Source organism: Neofelis nebulosa, chromosome 5 (genome assembly GCF_028018385.1).
Source record: "Neofelis nebulosa isolate mNeoNeb1 chromosome 5, mNeoNeb1.pri, whole genome shotgun sequence".
NCBI classification, from domain to species: Eukaryota; Metazoa; Chordata; class Mammalia; order Carnivora; family Felidae; genus Neofelis; species Neofelis nebulosa.
The window spans coordinates 125613606-125625488 of NC_080786.1; the positions used below are offsets into that span (position 1 = coordinate 125613606).

Consider the following 11883-nt stretch of genomic DNA (forward strand, 5'->3'; position numbering starts at 1 on the left):
TGTAATTCAGTTAAGGATCTTGAGAAAGGAAGGTTATCCTGGTTTCTTCAGGTAAGCCCGATATAATCAAAAGGATCTTATAAGAAAAAGAGGGAGGCAGGAGTCAGAAAAGGTGTTGTGATGCAGGTTATGTCACAATGATGCTTGAAATTATCCAATGGCTTCTCATCATGCTAAAATAACCCCCCAGCCCTGTATCTTGATATAGTTGGGTTTAGTCTAACTCTCTTAGCCCTTTTAACACCATTCCATTGTGAAGAATCACACTGTAGATGCATTTGTTTTCTTTATGCTCCTGAACCTACTGCATTTATTCCTACTTAAGTTCTTTGTATTTCTCTTTATTGAATGGTCTTTTCTCATTTTCTAAAGGTATAGCTTCTTCTTTTTAGTCATTCATTTCTCAGCTTAAATATTCCTCTTTCATATATCTGAATATTTGCAATCTCACTTAGGTTCATTGGCTATCTGAGGGCTATGCTCTTTGCTGGCAATTTCCCCTTTATTTCTTGAGACAAACATTTTCTCCATTCCTGTGGCCTGAGGATCCTCAAATTCTGGCACTGTTACTGTTTTTTTCCCCCCTACCAACAAACAGCCCTTCCTTGTCTTCTCTGAGTTATGCTTTGTTTCTCCATGTGGAATGTGTCCCGAGGGTTGAATATGTCTGGAAATGGCCTTTCCTTTACAGCTAGGGCAGAGAAATATTATATTTTTTAAACCATAGTATGCACACTGTCTCTCTCAAAGATATTCTACTTTCTTGTGTCTCTTTTTTCTTTTTTTTTTAATGTTTTTAAATGCTTATTTATTTTTGAGAGAGAGAGAGAGAGAGAGAATAGGGAGGGGCAGAGAGAGAGGGAGACACAGAATCCAAAACAGGGCCCAGGCTCTGAGCTGTCAGCACAGAGCCTGATGAGGGGCTTGAACCCTCGAGCTGTAAGATTTTGAACTGAGTTGACCTGAGCCAAAGTCGAGGCTTAACCAACTTAGTCACTCAGGCCTCCCTCTTGTTTCCCCTTTTTGGATATTGATCAGTATCTCATATTTTGTTTGTATATTAATTTAACTATCACCCTTACTCTGTCACAATAATGTAAGCTCCAGGAAGCAAAGACGTTGTCTTTATTCTTTACTGTGGTGTTATGTGTGCTTAATACAAGGCATAGCACATTAAATGTTTGTTAAATAAATGTATTTGTCGGTTTAGATGGTGATTAGACTTCTTATGAATCAAACTGCATCCGATTTTTATAGCCGAGAGAGGATGAGGAGGTTGTTTAGTCTGAAGACAAAACACACACACACACACAAACAAACTTGCACAGAAAGGGTCCAACAGTTTTCCTCAGTAATTAATTCCCCAGCCAAGCTTTGTAGAACTTGTATACAATCCCTAGAGAAGAAGCTGCTTGAGGAAAACAAATACACTGTTGGGGGGAGGGGGGGTGTCATTTGTAATCTATAAGTATGGAGGCAAAACAATGTGAATTTGGTGCACAGTTCCACATAAAATTAGGAATAGATGTTCTCCTTAGATATAAAGTTGAACAACTTTAATGGCTGCTCTGTTAGTAAAATCTGGAGAGATCACATTTTCAGTGAATGCCAGTATTGTCACTAATGAGCATTTATCGTGGCAAAATGATGCTCTGTATTTAAGGTCATGTTGTGAGGAGCATGGAAATACCGGTAAAAAGTGAGTAAGAGGGCCATGCAACATTGCATGTAAAAATAATGCTGAACAGTTAGCTGAAATGCACTGATGTGGCCATCTTTTTTAAATCTATATTTAACTCTGATTTCTGCTCTTGCTTTCAGTACATTTGAAAGAGAATAATGGTCTTCTTCTTTGATGCCATCACTCTAATTTTCAGATGATATTGTGTAGTGTGATAACATATTTCAATATCTAAGATGTTTGAATAGATGAAATAAAGTTAATTGTTGATTCTTATTAATTTTCTGTCACTGTAGGATGCTTTTATGCCTCTTCATGTAAATGATTGACTTGCATAATTGCTTGTATGTCCAAGTACTGCTTTTTGAGAGATGACATCAGTGAATTTAAAGATTTTATTTTAGATTGCCTTTCAAAATTATTTCAGATACCTTCTTATATATAATTATTCTGCTTAGGCGGAACAAAAGTGGGCCAAATTTATGCTAGAATTATGGTACTCTTTTTCTCTGACAATATATACTTAGCTATCAAGCATTTTTATGTCTGGCATCTAGTTTTCTAGCCTAATTTTCTGTTGGGGGATTAAATGCATTATTCTATTCACTTACCAATCTATCCTTCCACCAACCCACCCACTTATTAATTCAGCCATAATTTTTGGAGAATTATCTTTGTATCAGACACTGAGGTTTCCCATGGTGATACCAATTAGGAAAAACATATGGTCTTTTCTTTGGAGAGGTCAGAGGTAGTGAAGGTGTGAGACACAAATAAATAATTTGAAAACAGTCCTTTGGCCACTTCTCTTGTTTTTCTTAATGCTTGTAAAGCTTTATGCACAATAAGGTGCCCTTGATGTTGGACATTAATTGGACACTCTGGAAGACTAGGGGATATTAAATAATTAAAAGTAAATAAAACACAGTGTTTCGTTTGTGTTTGTTAAAAAGGGTATTAACATTTGGGATAAAAAATCTTGAAGTTTATTATCATGCTCACAACTCTTATAAAGGTTCATAAAATGTGCTCTACTCTCTAAGACCATTATAATGAGAGAGAAAGTTTAAAGGAGGGGAAGAAATTTGATAGCAAAATGTATATTAAAAAGAAAATGCAACTGAATATAGATGAACTCTATCAGTAACAAGAAAATGATAGTTTTCCAGCTTAATTTACTCTGGCAAACACTTGCAAGTATGCAATGGAAATATAATCTAAACACCTTATTAGAATATGTATCTCTTTGCTGCAGCTTGCTTTATCATACGAATAGATATATAATGCTTCCAGGAATAATTTGTGAGTAAATGTGTTTTGTTAGCTGTTACCAAGAAAACTGAAGGGAGAAATACATTTACCAAAGTACTCAGAATACGATTTCTTTAAAAAAATGCTCATATTTAGGAGACCCACATTGATAATTTACATCGCTAATTTTCTATCAGCATCATATGTGATGAAAGCAAATTAAATAGCTTCTACAACACAAAAGATAGATAATATCTTTAGTCAAAATGTTTTTGTCAAATACATTATGTCCCATTAGAAAGTAGTTAATAACAAACTTAAGCAAATTGAGGAATTGTGTGATGATGCTTAGTCATGTAGATAATATAGTTAAATTTATATTAGGGTCTTGATATCATTTAAGATGGAAAAGAAATTGGTGAAAACAATTCTACTTCATTACTCATTAGGACGATACATTCTAATAAAATAATTCAAAGATAATTGCTTTTCTATCAAAGTACTAGATTTTTGGACTTCCCAATGTTTTAAAAATACACTGTTTCTTTGACATAAATATTCATGTGAAATTCAATGACACAGGGATATTAATCCCCTTCTAGGATAGAAGCAGCCTTTAAGATTAACACGTTACATTTCTTTCGCTGTTTCTCTGCCATCCTCTCCTTGTCAGAGTGATCAGACATCTGTCGATCTCTAGTTACTTTTGCACTCATGTAGAGTCACTTCTTTATGGACCACATTCTTTAACTCAGCTTTTTACCAGTCAATTTACATGCATTTTATGTGTTAATAAATATCTGTCTTCAGCAATTACCTTCAGCAAGGTCCTCCAGTCAGTGACTGGAGGAAAAAAAAAAAAAGAAATACTCTGTCCAGAATGTAGAGTTCACCACCTGGAAACATTTCAGTGTCCATGTTGATTTATAATTAGCATTATAAAGCTTAGATTCTGCTTATTTGGAAAATGTCACATAATAACAATAATGTCATTTTGTAAATCAACTAAAGTAATTGAAACAGAGTTTCTCAAGCTAGAGCCCACAAACAGTTTGGAAACTTGTTTTGTTTTTTTTTTTAATATTTATTTATTTATTTTGAGAGAGAGAGGGAGAGGGAAAGAGAGTGTGTGGAGAAGGGGCAGACAGGGAGGGAGGGAGGGAGGGAGAGAGAGAGAGAGAGAGAGAGAGAGAGAGAGAGAGAGAGAGATTCCCAAGCAGGCTCCATACTGTCATTACAGAGCCCAACACGGAGCTCAATCCCACAAACCATGAGATCATGACCTGAGCTGAAATCAAGAGTCAGACACTTAACCAACTGAGCCACCCAGATGCCCCTGGAAACTATGCTATTAATATTACTTGAAATGGTCTATGTTTTATAGGTTTATATGATAATGATTTATATATTTGACTTAGCTTACTAATTGTGTAACAGTAAATATATCTATATTATATATACTAGTTATATTTAGTTTCATGAATCTAGATATTTGCATTACACTGTTATAGGAATAAAATAATTCTAGGTGTTCAAGGTAATCTATGCATTTCAAATTTTGAATTAAAAATATGCTTCAAATACTCAAATGTTTCATTTATATCAAAAATCAATTATCATTTTTAATGTATTTTTTACTGCTTGTTTATTTGCTTTGAGAGAGAAAGAGTGTGCAAGAGGGAGATGGGCAGAGAGAGAGGGAGAGAGCTTGATGCAGGGCTGGATTTCACTAAGCATAAGATCATGACCTGAGCTGCAACTAAGAATTAGACACTGAAAAAACTGACCTGCCCACGTGTCCCCCAATTATTTTTTTTATTTTCAAAATTTAACACCTTAATATGTATTAACAAGAATAGGCTATCTTAAAATCAAGCAGTCTTAGAAATTGGTTTCATAATCCCAATTTTTTTTAATACTTTGATTTTTTTTAGAGCAGCTTCAGGTTCATAGAAAAATTGAGAGGAAGTTACATATACACTTTATATAAACCCACATATATTCTGCCTCCGTGCATACATACCCTCCTCCCTTAATTAACATCACTCACTAGAGAAGTATACTTGTTAGAGTTGCTGAACCTATATTGACAAGTTAGGATCGCTCAAAGTCCTTGGTTCACATCACAGTTCAGTCTTGGTGGTGTACATTCTTTGGGTTTAGACAAACTTGCTCACAATTATTTTGAATCAGGAATTCAGATAAGTCTTGGCTGGATGAGTTGTGTTTAATTTATGTGTCATAACCATGAGTACCTAAAAGCAAAATGTCCACTTACATTATGGTTTCCTCCTTTGCATATCAAGTGCTTAGGTGGACGTGGCTGGAAGGCTGGACTGAGCTGGACAACTTTCCTTGTCAATGGCATCTCCAGGTTTCTCCATATTGTCTCTTACATGGTAGATTAGGTCTCCAAGATCCCAGTGCTGAAGCTGCCAGGTCTTTAAAACACTAGCCTGAAGTGACATGGTGTCTGTTTCACCAAACTATTGAACATAACAGTTAAAGGAAAATCACTTTTATTCATAGAAGTAGTGGCAAAGAATTCATGGCTCTCTTTATATTACTAAGAAATCTCTAAAGATTTTTATTTCAAGTTATAAAATTTGGTACACACTGTGTTGAATAAAATAAGATGAAATGTTTATAATATTTAAATATAGTTAAAAGAATTTATCATGTTCTAGGACTACAGATAACTTTATTATCCAGAAAAGTTAAACTCCTTTATTAATTTTTTTGTCTCTTTTATTTTAACTTAATAATGTCATTGGAAAGATTTATTTCATGGTGTTTATTAGAGAGTGCATTCACTTACCTATGGTTTTGTCATAGTCACTTACAAATGCTTATCAATAGTCACACAGACTGGCAGAGTATACAGGTAATTTGCATCATTATAAATATATGTAAAAAAAAACAAAACAACTATTAAAAATATCTCAGGAGCACCTGAGTGGCTTGGTCGGTTGAGTCTCCGACTTTGATTTCAGCTCAGGTCATAATCCCAGGGTTGTGGGATCTAGCCCCACATTGTGCTTTGCTCTGAATGTGGAGCCTGTTTAGGGTTCTCTCTCTCTCTCTCTCTGTCCCCTCCCCTCTTCACATACATACTCTGTCTCTAAAAAAGAAAATAAATAAATAAATAAAATCTCAGAATATGTTAAAGTCTTGGTGTCAAAACGCCTATAGAATTATAAATTTTGAAGTTTAAAGGAAACTTAGAATTATTTTAGTAAAAGATAGATTGTCCCATTATCTTTAAATAATTTAGGCATTGTTTTATAAGTAAATAATAATACATTAAAATTTGGACTGCTATTTTCCAAAGACTTAGATATGAAATATGGTGCATTTTGTTAATCACCAATGACGATTAATTGATTATTGTAAAATTGTCAAAGTAATTCATGTATAGGAACAATTAATTGAGCAGTATTATGTACCAGGAACTCAAGTGTGTTCTTTTTTTTTTTTTTTTTTTTTTAATGTTTATTTATTTTTGAAAGAGATGGAGACAGAATGCAAGTGGGTTAGGGGCAGAGAGAGAGGGAGACACAGAATCCTAAACAGGCTCCAGGCTCGGAGCAGTCAGCCCAGACCCTGATGCAGGGCTTGAACTCACGAGCTGTGAGATAATGACCCGAGCTGAAGTCAGAGGCTCAACCAATTGAGCCACCCTGGCTCCCCTCAAGTGTGTTTTCTACATACATTATCTTATTTAATCCTGTTACTCTAAAAGATATGTATCATTTTCTTCTTTATTAATAACATTTTGAAACCACTAAAATTAGTTTAAAGTTGCTGCTGGGAAACAATTCCTCTATTTAGACAAGGGACTATACAATTCTTAACCATGAAGAAAAATGAATTACATTTGTACTGGAGGGAAATGTAAAAAAATGAAAACCTGATAGTGCTTTGCAACTATTTCTTTTTCTATTTTTCAATCTGGAAGGACCTTCTTAAAACAACAAATAACAATAAAAAAAAAGGTAAAGGCTAAATCATAAAGGAAAATATGGGTAGAATCTGCTATCATATAATGAAAATCTTCCACACAACAGAGATCAGAACAAATGTAAACAAAACAAAACAAAACAATCAAAACAACTTTAAGGAAACCCAATAAATGCAAAGAACAGTAAAAAAAACAAAACCAAAAAGTCGAATATACAATCCTCACCTCCCCCCAGGCCTCCCCTCCCACCCCAAACAAATGTTAAAGCTTAGAGACATAGTGATCCTTAACAACAAGAACTTGAGACAGTTAAGCAGAGCAACAATATATTTTGAACCCAGGTTCAAATGACATCATATCCATTGTTCTTTCTAATTAAAACAGTGGTTCTCTAATATACAGCTCTTCTTTATGTCTAGTCCATCCATTTGAGTTAATAAGTATTGATTCAATAATGGTAAATGGCTGGGCACCTGGGTGGCTCAGCTGGCTAAGCCCTGGACTTCTGCTCAGATCATGACCTCATGGGTCATAGGTTGGAGCCCCAAATGGGGCTCTCTGCTCTCAGCACAGAGCCCCGCTTTGAATCCTCTGTCTCCCTCTCTGTCTACCTCTCACCTTCTCTCTCTCTCTTTAAAAAATAGATACACATTTAAAAAAAAATACTGATAAATGGCTACATTTTGAAAGTCTTTTATTATTCAATTACTTTTCTTTCCTAAAGTTTACATTTTCTTTCTTTTTTTTTCTCCTAGTAAAGGAAAATGAACTGAGAGAGGAGGGGGAGAAAGAAAGGGACAATAAAGATAAATATAATGACGACAACAATGATGATGATAACAATGCAAAACAATAACAACTTTAAGATTAAGATTACTCACCCAGTCTTGGGGCGGCTGGGTGGCTGGGTTGGTTAAGCAACTGACTTGAGTTCAGGTCATGATCTCACAGTTCGTGGGTTCATGGGTTCCAGCCCTGCATCAGGTTCTGTGCTGACAGCTCAGAACCCGGAGCCTGCTTTGGAGTCTGTGTCTCTCTCTCTCTCTTTCTGCCCCTCCCCCACTTGCACTCTGTCTCTCTCAAAAATAATTAAAACATAAAAAAGACTAAAAAAAAAAAAGATTACTCACCCAGTCTTAACATTTGATCTTTTCAGGGATTATTATGAACGTATATATGTGTGTGATGCTGTTACATACTGCTTAACAATCTCTTTTTTTACTTGACAGTTTATCATAAATGCGTTTACACATTTTAATTGTTTTCTATACCTATCTGTATCTATTAATCATGAGGAAATGCCTCTGCCTACCCTTTCCTTTGTTTCTTTTGTCTTATTGAATTGGAAATGTTATTTATATATGAAACCTTTATCATGTTATCTGTCATATCTTTTTCAATTACCTTTAGTTTGTGATTTTCATTTTTAATTTTATTTTATGGTATTTAAAATTTTGTGAACAAAAAGTTTCAATTTTTGTAAGTATATCAACTTTTTCCTTTATGATATATACCTTTGGTACCATATCTTCAGCTATTCAATGTGTAATAAAGGTGCTGGTTCTGAAATGAAATTGGATGCACACGAATGCATTAAACGTACAGATTTAGTGCTTCTAGTCACATGTAAACTCAGGGAGCCATTCTTAATTGCACCTATTCTGGTTTGTGCATTGATCCTGAATTGGCAGTGATAAACTTGCAATTTGACCTTTCTTTTATTTTCCCTCCCCTTCCTTCCTTCCACAAATATTTATTGATTACTTTCTGCATAAACATTTATAACATCAGATGATAAATGGGACATATACCCTAACTTTAATGCACATAAAATATTAAGTTGGTATTACATCATCACTCTTCCTGTTGATGTCAGAGAGCGATGGCACTGAATGGCAGTTTTAAACTCTATGCTTCTGCTGTATATATTGAATTCCAGGTGACTATTCTGGAACAAATTATAGGTGACATTGGCTTTTTTTTTTTTCAGTCTATCCCGGCCCCTGATTGGGTATTTGACTCTTGACCAGGCTTTCAACCTCTGTGTATCTATAGACTTGGAAAATAAGGGGATTCTTTATATCTTAGGTCACTATAACCAAAGCTTATAATGTTGAAACTAGTATGAGGGACCCATGTAGGGCCAGGATATACATTATCAGACTAAAATAGAATTTTACCTCTTTTATGTTTCCTAGTAATCACTCAGTCCTCATTATACTACATATTTTTTTCCCTCATCATATCATCTTATTAGAAGTCCTCACAATTCAAATTTATCTAAAAAAATTATCTAAATTATCTAAAAAAATTATCTAAAATTAAATTATATGTATATATGTGTGTGTGTGTATATATATATATACATACATATATGTATATATATATATACACACACATATATATATATATATATGCCGCACATATGTACCTCCTGGAAAACCCGAATGCACAGCGCCTTCTTGGTCGCCCAGCGGTGGTGGGCTTTCCGGTGGTATGCAGGAGGGAAGGTGTACTCAATCCCCAGCTCCTTGCAGATCTTCTCAAAGACACTATAGTTGGTCTTACGGAGGTTTTTGAGCATCTTGTTCCTCTGGTCGATGCTCATCAGCAGATAGCACTTATGGGTTTTGTCCTTTCGGTGTTTCTGCCTGTGTTCTTCGTAATTGCGAATCTTGACGGTCAAAGCAACAATTCGAGCCTCCAGGGAGCTGGTGTCCTCAGGGTTTGCCACAATCTTCTTCATCAACTGCTCTTGCTTGACTTTTAGCTTCTCCTTCTGGCTGGCCATTTCCAAAGACAAGAGTCTTCTTACAACATCGTCAAACTTCTCAATTCCGGGAATGTTCTGGTAGTCTTTGAGCAGCGTGGAAGGGGGCGGGTCATCTTCTTGGCTGCGCTGGACAGGTTTCTGGATGGCATATCCGCGAACGGCTGGAAGGATAACACCTCCAGGAGGGGAGGGAAGGCCCCACTGGTGGAAGGGAGGCCTGGCGCACGCTCCGCCCGGCAGCCCGCGGACTGGAGCCTGGGCCACTGCCTGGGTCGGAATCGACCTCAGCGCCCTCCACGCTGTTCTCAGCATGCCGACTTGTGACCCCGCGGGGCCGGCGCCACGGCCGCCGCCGTCCCCTTTGCGGCATATATATATATATATATATATATATATATATATATATATATATATATATATATATACGCACACACACATATGTATATATATGTATGTGTGTGTGCGTGTATATATATATATATATATATATATATATATATATATCCTGAAAATACCAGAACTTACTTTGACAATAGTGTTAGTCCAGTACCTAATTTCCAAATGTGGAGAGTAAAGTTTTACCAGTGTATTTGGTCCTGGTTTTTAGGTGCTTTTTTATTTATGGTGCTGTCATTTTCTGCTATTGAAAACTTGTTACTTACAACCTCTGACTCATCCACTGTTCTTTTTCCTCCTCATTCGTCCTCAGGTTTAGGGATCCCAAGGTTGAACTCTTCTTAATTTACACTCTCATGTACAGCATGTATTCCCAAACCTCGAAATCAGTGACAATATATCCGGTTGTTGAAGGTTTTCTACGTCAACCATATTGGGCCAGATCTAACTCATCTCTATAGACCTCTAAACTTGGAAATGTGTCTAAAGTCAGTACAGATAACCTTCTTTCTTGATATGCCCTGTTTTGGAATTTTTTGACTCTTTTTTGCTCATACTACCAGTTGGCATCACCTCAGTTCATCTGAGTTTGCAGTAGTATAATTAAAGCTTAAAAAAGAAATGATTTTAATCATTCCTCTGCTACAGCTCCCTGCCCCCTAGGAAACTGTGCTCATCTCCTTCTCACTGAACAGTTCTGCATCGAATGGTTTGTAATTGCTAACTTCACAAGAAGTCCTGGTAGCCCTTTCATCAGAAATGCTATGACAATTGCTAGGCTCACCTTTGCAAGATTAAAAGTTGCTTTTCAGAGAACCAAAGAAGAAAATTCTAGGGAAAGTTTGTCTACATAATCAAAGGCACATTTGGAAATAATCTTTTTTTTTTTTCATTTTTTAAGTTTGTTTATTTTGAGAGAGAGAGAGAGAGAGGGCACATATGTATGTGCAAACAGGGGAGGAACAGAGAGAGAGGATGAGAGAATCCCAAGCAGGCTCCACACTGTCAGCACAGAGCTCGATGCAGGGCTCAAACTCACAAAGCACCTGAGCCGAAATCAAGAGTCAGAGGCTTAACCAACTGAGCCACCCAGGTGAACAGGAAATATCTTTTGAAAAGAAAAAAAAAAACAAAAAACAAAAAACAACCAGCTATATTTAGAAGGTGAAATTGTTTCATAATATTTCATAGGATCTTAAAAACCCACATATGCAATTTGCTTCTTCATACACACTGATTTTTTTAATGAATTAGAAAGTGTAAATTAAACAAAATTTTTCTTCCATTTGAATAAATTTTACTCTCCATTAGGACAAAATTTTATATTTGATACACCTAATTAAAATTTGTGATTAAATTGTTCTTCGTGTTTTTTTTTTTTTTTAATTAACATTTATTTATTTTTGAGAGACAGAGAGAGACAGAGCATGAGTAGGGGAGGGGCAGAGAAAGAGGGAGACACAGAATCTGAAGCAGGCTCCAGGCTCCAAGCTGTCAGCACAGAGCCCTATGAGGGGCTCAAACTCAGAAACCACAAGTTCATGACCTGGGCCGAAGTGGGACGCTTAACTGACTGAGCCACCCAGGTGCCCCTTAAATTGTTCTTTGTAAATCATACATATAAGAACTGAAAAATCTACATGAAACTGGAAGTTGATACATCACACCTGAGTATTTTAAATTTTATACTCTATCATAACGTAACTGACGTTTTCCTTGTTCAAATTTATTCTTAACCGTGATCACTGCCTCCATCAACCCCAGTTACCCTCAGTTTTATATCGGTGGAGCACCTCAGGCATAACTGTAAAACTGAAATTT

The 11883-nt window shown here is 35.9% G+C and overlaps 1 protein-coding gene across 1 annotated transcript; it reads right to left on the minus strand.

Moving 5' to 3' along the window:
- Positions 1-447: 447 nt before the first annotated feature.
- Positions 448-10029, minus strand: LOC131513192 (small ribosomal subunit protein uS15m-like). The gene is made up of 2 exons (XM_058732541.1): positions 9317-10029; positions 448-691 (listed from the first exon to the last, which is right to left on the minus strand). Exons 1-2 carry the CDS (start codon positions 9976-9978, stop codon positions 448-450), a joined length of 906 nt encoding a protein of 301 aa, XP_058588524.1. The 5' UTR covers positions 9979-10029.
- Positions 10030-11883: the final 1854 nt, after the last annotated feature.

Bases quoted from the DNA above. Each gene is read 5' to 3' on its own strand.
- LOC131513192 (XM_058732541.1), bottom strand. From the start codon at position 9,978: ATGCTGAGAACAGCGTGGAGGGCGCTGAGGTCGATTCCGACCCAGGCA. The intron at 692-9,316 runs GTGCGGCATATA...TCTCTGCCCTAG, and splicing joins GTTTTCCAGGAGGTACATAT to CTGTAAAGGAAAGGCCATTT.